A 13,823-nucleotide genomic window follows, 5' to 3' on the forward strand; every position below is an offset into this window, starting at 1 on the left:
AGCAAACCGGCCCTCCGATTGTTTAATCGTCCACACGTCACTCTCCTTTGATCCGAAGCTCATTGACTCAAACGCCATAAAACAACTTCGCCACAATTCACTAGCAACAAACCACAGCCATGGACGACGACACCGCCGGCCACGCCTCCGGCGGCTACACGACGACGGCGGCGGCGCACTTCGTGCTGGTCCCGATGATGGCGCAGGGCCACGCCATCCCCATGACCGACATGGCGCGCCTGCTGGCCGAGCACGGCGCGGCGCGGGTCAGCCTCGTCGTCACGCCGGTCAACGCCGCCAGGATGGCCGGGTTCGCCGCCGGCGTGGAGGAGGCCGGCCTGCCGGTGCAGCTGGTGGAGCTCCCCTTCCCGGCCGCCGAGTTCGGCCTGCCGGACGGCTGCGAGAACGTCGACATGCTCCCGTCCAAAGACCTCTTCAGCAACTTCCTCTTGGCCTGCGGCGCGCTCCGGGAGCCGTTCGCGGCGAGGCTCCGGCAGCAACGGCCGCCGGCGAGCTGCATCATCTCCGACATGATACACTCGTGGGCCGGTGACATCGCCAGGGAGCTCGGCGTCCCATGGCTCACGTTCAACGGCTCCTGCACCTTCTCCTCCTTTGCCAGGTAAAAATCGTAGCAAAAGCCACTGGCATATTTCTCTGCATATGAATAAGGGTATCCCGTCATTTTTACATGTCACTTAAAAAGTCATCAAAATATTTTAAAAAAAGTTTGGTAGGATAGATCAATATGTGATATGTAACTTCACGAGCATGCAAATTCAAATTCAACCTATACAAGTGGAAATAAAAATAATAAATTTGACTATGAATAGGACGCGCAATTCACGGTCAAATTTGTTATTTTTGTTTCGAATTGTATAAGTTGAATTTTAACTCGCATGTTTGCGAAAAGATATATTTATATATTGATCTATCTTGATAAATTTTTTTATAACTTTTTAAACGACATGTAAAAAACGAGGGGATATCTCCTCGAGGGACAAAAATCTACTTTCCATATGAACAGAGAATACTTACTCCCTCCGTCGTGTCCAGATTTATAGCTAAAAATGCTTATATTCTGGGATAGAGATAGTAGAAGGAGATACTTATCAGGTATGTGATCTAAGAACTCACAGTTTGGATGTGACCTAAGGTTGTGTTTAGATCCAAAGTTTGGATCCAAACTTTAGTTCTTTTCCATTACATCAACCTGTCATACACACACAACTTTTCAGTCACATCACCTTCAATTTCAACCAAAATACAAACTTTGCGCTGAACTAAACACATCCTAAGAACTTGGTCCAAGTTTCCAACTATCTCGCAGGGACATCATTTATCGCAAAAATCTATTGGAGAACCTCACGGATGATGAGATCGTCAAAGTCTCAGGGTTCCCTACGCCGCTAGAGTTGCCAAAAGCTAGATGCCCTGGAACACTGTGCGTTCCAGGTCTGAAGCAAATAAGTGACAAGATTTACGAGGCTGAGACGCGAAGCGATGGCAGGATCATGAATAGCTTCCAGGAGATGGAATCTCTGTACATCGAGTCGTTTGAGCGAACCATAGGTAAGAAGATCTGGACGATCGGCCCAATGTGCCTTTGTCACAGAGACAGCAACGCCATGGCTGCTAGAGGAAACAAGGCGTCAATGGATGATGCGAAATGTTTGCAATGGCTTGATTCAAAGAAGCCTGGTTCAGTGATCTTTGTCAGCTTTGGCAGCCTCTCCAGCACCGACCCTCAGCAGCTTGTTGAGCTGGGGCTGGGACTTGAAGCTTCCAAGAAACCATTCATCTGGGTGATCAAAGCAGGAAAAAAGTTTCCAGAAGTCGAGGAATGGCTTGCAGATGGGTTCGAGGAGCGCGTCAAAGACAGAGGCATGATCATAAGGGGCTGGGCGCCACAGATGATGATCCTGTGGCACCAGGCCATTGGAGGGTTCATGACGCACTGCGGGTGGAACTCGACACTAGAGGGCATCTCCGCGGGTGTGCCGATGATCACATGGCCACACTGTTCAGAGCAGTTTGTGAATGAGAAATTGGTGGTGGATCACCTGAAAATTGGGGTGGAGGTTGGAGTGAAAGGAGTGACACAGTGGGGAACTGAACAAAAAGAGGTTAAGGTGACAAGGACTGCTGTGGAGACAGCGGTATCCATGTTGATGGATGAAGGGGAAGTTGCACAGGAGATTAGGATGAGAGCAAAAGATTTTGGCATGAAGGCAAGAAGGGCTTTGGAAGAGGGAGGTTCTTCCTATAACAACATAAAACTATTAATTCAAGAAATGGGAAACAAGCAAAATGCATCTGGTTGATACATATGGAAATAAGCTTTATTTTTTCTTAATTGTAAATCTGTAAGCAAGAACTGGAGGATCCTATTGTGCTTACCCTGATTTTCATCCCTCAAACTATAAAGAACTGTACTCTCCCTCTGATTCCAAATATAAATCTTTTTATACTTGTGCAATTTGTATAAGAATTAATAAAAACAACTCTAATGAATTTGTTGCCCTTCATCTACAGTATACTATATCAAGAAAGATAAATTATTTATTTTTAAGAGGGATATAGCATTTATTTAGCAACCACAAACATTGAACAATAGTAAAAAAAAATTGCTAAGAAGCTCTGAAACGATATATATTTGGGTAAGAATTGAGAAAGACTCAAATGACTTACATTTGGAGCCCAACAGTCCCACCAGCTTCTGCAGTGGACGAGGTTCCCAGGACCCCTTGCGGATGAGAAGAGTATTCTACAAATGATCAGTGTATAGAGTGGATTAGACCTGGTCTTACATCACTTTCGTAATTGCTGCTTCGATTCCTCTGAATATATGAATGCAAATTTTGTGGTCAAAGTCAGGCATAGACTTATAAAGATCACAAAAGGAATTTCCTTGTACCAGATAATGCAGAGGCCAGGGAGTATCTTTCGATTTTAAGTACGTACTGTATTGATAGCAACTGTGGCCTCTGTGGTTGCATAAAGAATGGAAGAAGCTTCATGTACGAGGGATCTAGCCACGAGTCCATGACTAGCATGCGTCACTGAAACTGAAGTTGCCAAAGTCTAGCAATACTGTTCTTTTTCAGCACGAGCTCGAACTGGCCGAGTTGATAGTAGTACAAACTGTTGGCGCTGCAATACTTTCAACCCGTCACTTTCCTCTGATCCGAAGTGGCAGGCACCACATATGCACTCCTCGGTTGCTGTCAAGTGTCAAGCTTCTCATCAACTCGAGCAGGCAAGCAGCACACGACTTCTCGGTTAATGCATACCTCCAAGGCTCCAACTGTTCTTGTCACACTCTCACTGTCCACGCTTGTCTTGGCCGCTTGACTAGATACAACCACACAGCCATGTCTTTTGCCAGCCACGCCGGCGCCGGCGCCGGCGACCAGCAGCACAGGTGCTGCTCCAGGACGGTGCACTTCGTGCTGGTCCCGATGATGGCGCAGGGGCACACCATCCCCATGACCGACATGGCCCGCCTGCTGGCCGAGCACGGCGCTCAGATCAGCCTCGTCACCACTCCGGTCAACGCCGGCAGGATGGCGGGGTTCGTCGCCGCCGTGGAGGAGGCTGGCCTGCCAGTGCAGCTGCTGGAGCTCCCCTTCCCGGCTGCTGATTTCGGCCTGCCAGACGGGTGCGAGAACATTGACATGCTCCAGTGCAAAGACGACATGAGGAAATTCCTCGAGGCCTGTGGCGCGCTCCGGGAGCCACTCATGGCGAGGCTCCGGCAGCACGACCTGCCGCCGAGCTGCATCGTATCCGACATGATGCACTGGTGGACCAGTGACATCGCCAGGGAGCTCGGTATCCCCTGGCTTACCTTTAGTGGCTTCTGTACCTTTGCCTCCCTCGCCAGGTAAAAATCACAGGCCACTGGCATATTTATCTCTACAAGAACAACAAATAGTTAGAATTGATCAATAGACGAGGCAAGACATGAGAATGATATTGGTTAAAGGATTTTAATCAAAACCACACATTAAGCCTTTTATCTAAAAAATACTTCAGGTCAGGTTGGCAATTGGTTGGCAGCACTACTAACTCATTTCAGAAAATAGAAAAACTTTTCATGGTATCTTAAGAACTGCCGGTTGGATGTGTTTTAAGAGCTAAGACTGCTATCTTGAAGGGACATTGTTTACCGTAACAATCTATTGCGGGACCTCACTGATGAGGAGGAGGTCGTTAAGCTCTCAGGGTTCCCTACGCCGCTAGAGTTGCCAAAAGCTAGATTGCCTGGAAGCTTGTGCGTTCCAGGTCTGGAGGAAATCCGTGAGAAGATCTATGATGAGGAGATGCGAAGCGACGGCAAGGTCATGAACAGCTTCGACGAGCTGGAGACTTTGTACATGGAGTCCTATAAGCAGGTGACAGATAAGGTCTGGACGATCGGCCCAATGTGCCTGTGTCACAGAGACAGAAACACAATGGCTGCTAGAGGAAACAAGGCGTCATTGGATGAAGTAAAATGTTTGCAATGGCTCGATTCAAAGAAGCCAGGTTCCGTGATCTTTGTCAGTTTTGGCACCCTTGTCAGCACCGCGCCTCAGCAGCTTGTTGAGCTGGGACTGGGGCTTGAAGCTTCCAACAAACCGTTCATATGGGTGATCAAAGCAGGAAATAAGTTTCCAGTAGTCGAGAAATGGCTTGCAGATGGATTCGAGGAACGTGTCATAGACAGAGGGATGATCATAAGAGGTTGGGCACCACAGATGATGATCCTGTGGCACCAGGCCATTGGAGGGTTCATGACACATTGTGGGTGGAACTCGACAATAGAGGGCATCTGCGCGGGTGTGCCTATGATCACATGGCCACACTTTGCAGAGCAATTCTTGAATGAAAAACTGGTAGTGGATCACCTGAAAATTGGGATGGAGGTTGGAGTGAAAGGAGTGACACAGTGGGGAAGTGAACAAAAAGAGGCTCAGGTGACAAGGAATTCTGTGGAGACAGCAGTGTCCACATTGATGAATGAGGGGGAGGCTGCACAGGGGATGAGAATGAGAGCAAAAGATTTTGGCATAAAGGCAAGGAGGGCTTTGGAAGAGGGAGGTTCTTCATATAACAACATAAGGTTATTGATTCAAGAAATGGGAAACGAGCAAAATGCATCTGGTTGATACATATATATGGGAATAAGCTTTTTTTATTAAAATTCTAGATCTGAAAGAATGAATTGGAGGATACTATCGTACCTATATACTTGTAAGGATGGGAGGAGTCCATATTTGGCCCTTTAACTATGGTCTTGCCCGGATTTTCATCCCTAAGAATTGTGCTCCCTTCAATTCCAAATACAAGCCGTGTAAAGACTTGTGCATAAATATGATTTATTTATTAGAAGGATAACATTTATTTAGTATGGAAAATCTGGAAGAATAGTAAAAACTTCTGTATTCTAAAATGACTTGATATTGAGAAAGAATCGTGAAGCATAAAATGGCTTACATTTGCAGCCTGGCAGTCCACCAGCTCCTGTAGTGGAGGGGATTTCCAGGATCCCTGCAGATGCAAAGAGGGAGTATTTTACAAATGATCAGTATTATTGTATGAGGCTCGTTTGTGGCATGATTGTTTACAGTCTGGATTATTAAATTATATCACTTTCTGTTTCTGACACTCTTGCCCAAGTTTCCTAGTTACTTCTGAATATATGAAGATAAAAATTAGGAATAGTGGTCAAGTTATGCCGTAGACTTCGAAAGAAAAAAAATACTGAATAGTGAGACTGCAGAGGACAGGGAGTATGAGTATGTATAGCAACCGTGGTTAACCTGACCAACCGCGTTGTCCGGACGGCTCAAAGAATGGAATAAACTCGAGGACTTTGGCTATGAGTCCATAACTATAACATGCACACCAAAGTTGCCAAAGTTCAGCGATGCTGTTATCCTTTTCAGCATGAGCTCAAACTGGCTGATTTGATAGGAGGACAAGCTGCTCTGCAATTATTTAATTCTTTTTTTGAAAGAAGCTGCAATTATTTGATTAATCGGCAACATTCCACTTTCCTCCGACTCCGAGATCCGAAGCATCAGGCACTACTCCGTAGCACCTCAAAGCAAGTACTATGAGCATCCAAGCACAAGCCCCAAGATGTCACATAGGACTAAATTGTGAGGTGGAGGAGAGAAGAAGGATGAGAGAGAAATAGTCACCTCTCATGCAAGGGGCAGCCCCTACACAAACTTTAATAAACATGTGAGAGTGTTAGAAATATTAGGGATTGTGTGGTAGAGATGACCTATTATACATATCACCTCTTAATTTAATTATCTATGTTATGTATAAAATTAGATGCGATAGTCACCTCCAATATAAAACTTGCCCTCAGACTGCTTGCAGTCATCAACTCAAACAGCATACGACTTCTCCAGAGTTATTGCATACCTCCGCTTGACTAGATACAACCACAGCCATGTCCTCCGCCGGCCACGCCGTCGACCAGCAGCGCAAATCCACCACGATGAAGGCGCACTTCGTGCTGGTCCCGATGATGGCGCAGGGACACATGATCCCCATGACCGGCATGGCCCGCCTGCTGGCCGAGCATGGCGCGCAGGTCAGCTTTGTCACCACTCCGGTGAACGCCGCCAGGATGGCAGGATTCGTCACCGCTGTGGAGGCGGCTGGCCTGGCAGTGCAGCTGGTGAAGCTCCCCTTCCCGGCCACCGAGTTTGGGTTGCCGGACGGGTGCGAAAACCTGGATATGATCCAGTCCAGGGATCTCAGCCGAAACTTCATGGAGGCCTGCGGAGCGCTCCGGGAGCCGCTCACGGCGAGGCTCCGTCAGCTATGCCCACCTCCAAGCTGCATCATATCTGACATGGTGCAGTGGTGGACCGGTGAAATTGCAAGGGAGCTCGGTATCCCAAGGCTAACATTTGATGGCTTCTGTACCTTCGCCTCCCTTGCCAGGTAAAAATCATAGAAAAAGCAAGTTTTGTGAGGCAACTAGCTTTCGAATGAGTTAATCTTGTGTCAATAAAGTATTCTCAATATGAAGAGCATGCACTTGAACCGGAGAGAATTTTCAGGTAGCATAAGAAGTACCAGTTAGATGTAACTGAAGTACGATACTACCTTGCAGGTATATCATTTTCCGCGACAAACTGTTGGACAATGTCGCAGATGAGGAGATCGTCACTTTCTCAGGGTTCCCTATGCTGCTTGAGTTGCCAAAGGCTAGATGCCCTGGAAGCTTGTGTGTTCCAGGTATGGAACAAATTCGTGATAAGATGTATGAGGAGGAGCTGCAAAGCGATGGCAATGTAATGAACAGCTTCCAGGAGCTGGAGACTCTGTACATCGAGTCCTTTGAACAGATAACAGGTAAGAAGGTCTGGACAATCGGCCCAATGTGCCTCTGTGACAGAGACAGCAACATGATGGCTGCTAGAGGAAACAAGGCATCAGTGGATGAGGCAAAGTGCTTGCAATGGCTTGATTCAAAGAAGCCTGGTTCAGTGATCTTTGTCAGCTTTGGCAGCCTCGCCAGCACCGCACCTCAGCAGCTTGTTGAGCTGGGACTGGGGCTTGAAGCTTCCAAGGAGCCTTTCATCTGGGTGATCAAAGCAGGAAATAAGTTTCCAGAAGTTGAGGAATGGCTTGCAGATGGGTTCGAGGAACGCGTTAAAGACAGAGGCATGATAATAAGGGGCTGGGCACCACAGGTGATGATCCTATGGCACCAGGCCATTGGAGGGTTCATGACACACTGTGGGTGGAACTCAACAATAGAGGGCATTTGCGCGGGCGTGCCCATGATCACATGGCCACATTTCGCAGAGCAGTTTTTGAATGAGAAATTTGTGGTGAATCTGCTGAAAATTGGGCTGGAGATTGGAGTGAAAGGAGTGGCACAATGGGGAAGTGAACATAAAGAAGTTAGGGTGACAAGGAATGCTGTGGAGACAGCAGTGTCCACATTGATGAATGATGGAGAAGCTGCACAGGAGATGAGGATGAGAGCAAAAGACTTGGGTGTAAAGGCAAGGAGGGCTTTGGAAGAGGGAGGTTCTTCCTATGATAACATAAGCCTATTGATTCAAGAAATGGGAAACAAGCAAAATGCATCTGGTTGATACAGATGGGAATAAGCATTTTTTTTAATCATGATGAGCATGAAGTGGAGGACCTATCATACTTATATCTTCATAAAGTATGGAAGATGTCCACATTTGGTTATTCAACTATGGATTTGGCCTGAATTTCATCCCTCTAACTATAAAGGATTGTGTTTTACAAATGACCAGTATGTTGTGTGGTATGATTCTATGGTTTAAAATAAACCTGGTCTAAATTGCATCAGTTGCTCAGTTTCTCAGCAGAGTTGATACATTTTAGAGAAGGAGTAAAAATTAAATAAAATAGCGTTTGTGCAACACCCTAGGCCAAAATGCTCTCAAAGTCTAATCTCCAAGTAATTTGGGTGTACGACTGGTACATCTTACGAGCATAGAGGACTGGTGTAAATTTATGAAAACAATACTTTGCCAATTATATACTTCTTTAACTTTTCTGAAAATATTGTATATTATCTAGCAACTGTGGCTGCTTCATAAGATCATGCATCCCTTACAAACCTCCATATGTTAAAGCAGATAAACAGAAATAGACTGTTTTTAAGTTCTTTAAAGCTTTACCAAGCAAGTCAAATGCATGTTTTGGGTCATTACAATTTCAAATAGCAGCCTAGCAAATGGAATCAAATATATGAAAGCTGCAGACTGGAGAAAATAAAGCATACCTGGTTTTTCTATGAATGAAACAGTAAGGCTCCATCAGACATCCTCCTTTGCTTAATAGCATAACGGCGCACCAGATTAGCTCCAGACCACAAGATAAATTTAACATTACTGCAAGAAATTCTTACATGAAAATCTCTGCAAAGCTGGAAAAGCTCCAAGTGTAAGATATCTTGGCAAGTCGCATAGTGAATCATGTACAGCATGTTAGTAAAAGGATTTGTTTTAAAAATAAATAAATTCCATACATATCATATTTCGATTTTTAGCTCATAAGAATCTGAATGAGAAAACCTCCTTAACAGAATAGTCTAAATTAAGGAACAACTTATTGAGAAATCAGGAAAAACTTAATACTCTCTAACCAGAAAAAGGAAAACAGATTTCAGCATGACATAAAAGAGAACATGTAAGGTTACCTTCCTTTCAATAAGAACTTTGCCAGTACAACCATCAGCGACAGAGAGGTTTACACCAAGATATTATAGTGCCTTAAGGAGAGCACAACATGTATAGGCTAAGCTGGATTAAGAATATTCTCTCATTATTAACTTCATTCCCTGGACTAAAAATTTGCAGTCACTGCCACATTTCAACTGAAATGCTTGTTGGTCATTTGGGTTTTCACTTGCTTACAGATGTTCAGTTGTCCGTATGATTCATATATAATGTATTAATGTGCTACCACTTACCAATAGTCTTTGCATGAACAGGATCCATGTCTAAAATGATGGAAGCGTGTCCTATCCCTCACAATGACCTCTCTTCCATACAATTTCGATATCAATTTTATTGCGTTGTGGCAGTCCAAACACATCCTCAAGTTTTTCACAATTCTTATGATAACATTAGATTCTGAAGTGAGTAAAGCAAAAGTGACTGCCAACTTCTCACTGTGCCAGTAAAGAACCTTCTGCTTTTCCTCTTCCGTGACTTCAACAAGGACCTCAGTTACATCAGGCACATATCCAGCATTCCTCAAATCAGTTAGCACATTTTCCAACTTTGAGTAGATTTCTTTATTCATAGGATGAGACCTATCAGCGGCTACAAATTCGTGAATTATGCCATTCATTTCAATCATACTGCAACCAGGTTCTTTCTTGATTCCTTTCTCCATTATTATCTGCCTAATCCGTCGGACATCTTTCCATCTATTAGATTTTGCATACATGTTTGACAACAAGATGTACGCTGTGCTGTTATCTGGATCCAACTCAAGGAGACGCTCCGCTGCCAATTCACCTATTTCTGAATTACCATAAACCCTACAGGATGCCAGCAGGGTTCCCCAAATAGTGGAGTTGGGCTTCATGGGCATTTTGTCTATTGTATCCAATGCTTCCTTTAATTTCCCAGCTCGGCCTAAGACATCGATTAAGCATCCGTAATGCACCACAGTAGGGGAAATATTATATGCCTCTGTCATGCTGAGGAAGAACTCTCGGCCTTTGTCAACCAAGCCAGCATGAGTGCAGGCAGTGAGAACACCAACGAAGGTCACCTCATCTGGAGTTTGTAAAGCCCTGAGCATTCTATAGAACATGTCAATAGCCTCCTCCCCACGGCCATTCACTGCGAGACCAAGTATAATGGCAGTCCAGGTAAACTTATCTCTGTTGTGCATATCTTTGAATACATCCAATGCGCGCTCAATGCTCCCACACTTTGAGTACATGTCTATGAGTGCATTCCCGACAAAAACATCCATCTTGATCCCAAGTCTTCCCATGTAAATCCTTGCCCATTCCCCTGTCTCCAGAGCACCTAGCTGGGCACAGGCAGTGACCACACTGACCATGGTGAACTCATCTGCTCTCACCTTGCAAATCTGCATGTAACGGAATGTCTCCAATGCGTCCCTGAACCTGCCAACCTGTACATAGCCATCGATCATCGCGGTCCATGCGATGGTGTCTCTTTCAGGCATATGATCAAACAGGTCCCTGGCACGATCAACCTGGCCTGACCTCACAAGGCCAGAAATTACCGACGTCCAGGACGCCATGCTCCTCATCTGCATGCCCTCGAACAACACCCAGGCCGCGTCCATGTCGCCGCACTCGGCGTACATATCAACCAGAGCGTTCTCCACCCTCTGATCAGGCAACACCCCGCTCTCGAGGACGCGCTTGTGCACCTGCATCCCCAGCAGCAGGTCCTTCCCTTTCCCGCAAGCCGAGAGCACCGAGACGTAGGTGACCGCGGTGGCCATGGCGCTGGCTCTGACCATGTCCACGAAGGAGCAGCAGGACAGCTCGAACCGCCCGCTCCTGTTATGGCCAGAGATGAGCGCGTTCCACATGACCGGCGCTCCCCCTCCCGTGGCGAGGCACGCCGCCTCCAGCACCGCGCGCGCCGCGGCGCCGTCTCCCCTGGCCGCGTACATGACGATCAGGGAGCTCGCCGCGTGAGCGTTCGACTCCATCCCGAACTTAACCACGTGCGCGTGGATGGCACCGCCAACTGATGCCGCCGCCACGGCCGCGCCCCGCGCCGCCGCCGCCGCCTTGAGCAAGGACGGGAACGTGTACGCGTCGGGCCTGGCCCCGCCAGCCAGCATGCGGACGTATCCCGCAACAGCCTCCTCCGCGCCATGGCCGGACACGGACGAACTCGCAGCACGCCCCCGCCGGTGGGGAATTCCGTCGAGCAGGCTGCGGGCACGTGACAGGGCGCGGACCATCCGCCTCACCTCCTCTCCTCAGGCCTCCCCCACGCGGTCCCCGCCATTCTATTGACGGAATAACCGCCGGCGGTTACCGCGCCGCCTCCCCGCGGAATCCCGGGGAAGACGAAATTTCCGCGGCGAGACAGCGGGCCGGCGGCGAGTGCTTCGCCTTCTCTTAGTCGCTCGGTGTTTTTTTTTCTTTTTTTTTCTGAAGCCAAAGGCACGGTAAAGCATCAGGTAAAATAATGAAAAATATTTTTATTATTATACGGTTATTATTCAATTTGTACTAGTATACGACGGGTATACGTACATGTACAGATGTACAGGTATAATGAAGGATTTTTGTTGTATCTAGCAACGTCGATGTCACCGTACATATGTACGCACATGTATTATTGTACGTATACGCACGAATAGGACCCGGAGGTGCAGAGAGATTTTTCTTTTCAGATAATAGAGAGAATTTTGTTTGTCACCTTTACGCCATGTTTGTTTGGAGTCCTCGTTAATTGCTCTGGAATGTAAACAATATATGGTACACGGATATTAATTGCATTCTGTTTTGAGTTCTCATAAAAGAACAAAGGTCTTCTGTTTTTTTTTCTCTTTGTTAATCTCTTTGCCGTTTTGCAGGCAAAGTTGGTTGTTTTCATCCCTTTTTCCATCTTCGTCTAATTCAGGTAGAGCCCTTGCTTATTTTCTTAGAAAACATGGTAATATGGTGCTTCGGATTGTATCTTCACATCTTTAGAATAAAAGCCAGCGTTTGTTTCTTGCGATAATTGAATCCATGTCATTACAACTTTACCTAATTAAAAAATATCACCACTGTTCATGATATCGATTGGGTGCCATCAATATTTTTTGAAATTTGAATCATGTCATCATCGTCACGTTTTCCGTCCTTTTTTATACATATAAATGAATTAAATATACTAATAAAATTGAAAATATATGCTTCTAGAAAAAGTATGTTTAGGAGCTTGAAAAACGTGCCTATTCATTCTATTGATCGAGATCGAGTGCAAAGGAAGAGGATATGATGTTGTACTCATATTTATATCCATGAAAAATGGTAAGAGTCTCGGGCAGTGTTTAGTTTCCTTCAAACTTTCGAAAATTCCGTCACATCAAATATTTAGACACATATATGGAGCATTAAATGTGGATAAAAAGAAAAACCAATTGCATAGTTTGCATGTAAATTGTAAGACGAATCTTTTGGGTCTAATTACGCTATTATTTAACAATGTAGTGCTACAGTAAATATTTGTTAATGATAGATTAATTAGGCTTAACAAATTTGTCTCGCGGTTTACAGGCAGTCTTTGTAATTTGTTTTATTATTAGTCTACGTTTAATACTTTAAATGTGTGTCTGTATATTTTAAAAAAATTGGCACACGAACTAAACCTGGGCTCAATTTAAGGAAAAAATGTGCACTTGAAATAATGATGAGGCTAACTTTGGGTTCGTTGAAGACATGACATGACAGCAATTTTTGTAACCTCTTCACGTGAGCTATAAACTGAATTACAATGACTAACCTAGATGCTACTACTAGTACATCTCAGCAAAAAGGACTAATAATAACCTATTGATGGCTAGAGAAACTTTTAACAACGTTCGTGCTACATAGGCAAGCTTAACTTGCGTTGCACTTGTACGGATATAATGCGCACACATGTATATAGGTATAGTTCTAAAAAGAAAAAAGTAAAGTTGGTATGCAATGCACTGTATATGGCCAACGATGCTCGTGGTCCATTCGACCATATGGGCTTTGGTCCCATAAAAACGTAGTACTACATTTTATTGAATTCATTATCAAATACATTTTGATAGTATATTTGTTTAGTGTCGGAAATAATGCTTAGATTTTTTGTAAATTTAATCATACTTTAAAAAGCTGACTTAGGAAAAACTTATTTAAAAACCTTATTATATGAAACTGATGTAGTAATGGTCAAAGTCACCTATTCTTAGTCGAAAGGATATTTCCGCTCACTTGGTTTATCAATTAAGCTTTTGCAAAGTCAAGGTAAATACACATACAACATATATGCATGACACCATGTACAACCATATATAGATGAACAGGAGTATACATACCTACGTTGCTTAGGTAGCACCTTGATTTAATCAAATGCTAGCTAGTTGATGCCAGGTGGCACACTGCGGACGGATTTGTTTGTCAGTTTCCCTGCATTACACATTGTACAGGAGTGTACTACATCCACATACAATGAACAGTAGTAGTAGCAGCAGCTATATACTCCAGTTGCCTAGTCGTACACAAAGTATAATTAATCACAAAATTTTCATTTTATCATGGAAAATAAGTAGGCATTCATAATGCACGTACACTC

The 13,823-nt window shown here is 44.9% G+C and overlaps 4 protein-coding genes across 10 annotated transcripts; 3 read left to right on the forward strand and 1 right to left on the reverse strand.

Annotated features, from left to right (window-relative positions):
- The first annotated feature begins 28 nt into the window (after positions 1-28).
- Positions 29-2,479, forward strand: LOC4326218 (UDP-glycosyltransferase 73C6). Of its 2 annotated transcripts, none has more exons than XM_066312266.1 (2): positions 29-622; positions 1,313-2,479. In XM_066312266.1, exons 1-2 carry the CDS (start codon positions 120-122, stop codon positions 2,322-2,324), a joined length of 1,515 nt encoding a protein of 504 aa, XP_066168363.1. In that variant the 5' UTR covers positions 29-119; the 3' UTR covers positions 2,325-2,479. The 2 variants fall into 2 exon arrangements, with proteins under 2 accessions (XP_066168363.1, XP_015613320.1); XM_015757834.3 differs by having other exon boundaries at positions 1,331-2,479.
- On the reverse strand, positions 524-11,661 carry LOC4326221 (pentatricopeptide repeat-containing protein At3g62890). 6 transcript variants are annotated; one of them, XR_010742471.1, is made up of 7 exons: positions 5,808-6,355; positions 5,482-5,535; positions 5,229-5,315; positions 2,918-3,918; positions 2,692-2,767; positions 1,138-1,213; positions 524-657 (listed from the first exon to the last, which is right to left on the reverse strand). XR_010742471.1 is itself a non-coding variant. In XM_015757792.3 (5 exons), the coding sequence occupies exon 1, from the start codon at positions 11,464-11,466 to the stop codon at positions 9,469-9,471; it is 1,998 nt and encodes a 665-aa protein (XP_015613278.1). In that variant the 5' UTR covers positions 11,467-11,661; the 3' UTR covers positions 3,510-3,918; positions 5,229-5,315; positions 5,482-5,535; positions 8,783-8,891; positions 9,200-9,468. The 6 variants fall into 6 exon arrangements, 5 of the variants coding, with proteins under 5 accessions (XP_015613278.1, XP_015613256.1, XP_015613263.1 ...); XM_015757792.3 differs by lacking the exons at positions 524-657; positions 1,138-1,213; positions 2,692-2,767; positions 5,808-6,355 and adding exons at positions 8,783-8,891; positions 9,200-11,661 and having other exon boundaries at positions 3,510-3,918; XM_015757770.3 differs by lacking the exons at positions 524-657; positions 1,138-1,213; positions 2,692-2,767; positions 5,808-6,355 and adding exons at positions 8,783-8,926; positions 9,200-11,661 and having other exon boundaries at positions 3,510-3,918.
- On the forward strand, positions 3,316-5,652 carry LOC4326219 (UDP-glycosyltransferase 73C6). The gene is made up of 2 exons (XM_015757822.3): positions 3,316-3,886; positions 4,160-5,652. Exons 1-2 carry the CDS (start codon positions 3,375-3,377, stop codon positions 5,151-5,153), a joined length of 1,506 nt encoding a protein of 501 aa, XP_015613308.1. The 5' UTR covers positions 3,316-3,374; the 3' UTR covers positions 5,154-5,652.
- Positions 6,409-8,560, forward strand: LOC4326220 (UDP-glycosyltransferase 73C6). The gene is made up of 2 exons (XM_015757846.3): positions 6,409-6,951; positions 7,124-8,560. The coding sequence occupies exons 1-2, from the start codon at positions 6,452-6,454 to the stop codon at positions 8,115-8,117; spliced, it is 1,494 nt and encodes a 497-aa protein (XP_015613332.1). The 5' UTR covers positions 6,409-6,451; the 3' UTR covers positions 8,118-8,560.
- Positions 11,662-13,823: the final 2,162 nt, after the last annotated feature.

This window comes from Oryza sativa, chromosome 1 (assembly GCF_034140825.1).
Source record: "Oryza sativa Japonica Group chromosome 1, ASM3414082v1".
In the NCBI taxonomy this organism is placed as follows: Eukaryota; Viridiplantae; Streptophyta; class Magnoliopsida; order Poales; family Poaceae; genus Oryza; species Oryza sativa.

Excerpts from the sequence above, each read along its gene's own strand:
- LOC4326218 (XM_066312266.1), top strand. The coding sequence starts at position 120 with ATGGACGACGACACCGCCGGCCACGCCTCCGGCGGCTACACGACGACG. Across the intron at positions 623-1,312 it reads ACCTTCTCCTCCTTTGCCAG|TTTCCAACTATCTCGCAGGG; the intron begins GTAAAAATCGTA and ends ACTTGGTCCAAG.
- LOC4326219 (XM_015757822.3), top strand. The coding sequence starts at position 3,375 with ATGTCTTTTGCCAGCCACGCCGGCGCCGGCGCCGGCGACCAGCAGCAC. Across the intron at positions 3,887-4,159 it reads ACCTTTGCCTCCCTCGCCAG|GGACATTGTTTACCGTAACA; the intron begins GTAAAAATCACA and ends GCTATCTTGAAG.
- LOC4326220 (XM_015757846.3), top strand. The coding sequence starts at position 6,452 with ATGTCCTCCGCCGGCCACGCCGTCGACCAGCAGCGCAAATCCACCACG. Across the intron at positions 6,952-7,123 it reads ACCTTCGCCTCCCTTGCCAG|GTATATCATTTTCCGCGACA; the intron begins GTAAAAATCATA and ends ACTACCTTGCAG.
- LOC4326221 (XM_015757792.3), bottom strand. The coding sequence starts at position 11,466 with ATGGTCCGCGCCCTGTCACGTGCCCGCAGCCTGCTCGACGGAATTCCC.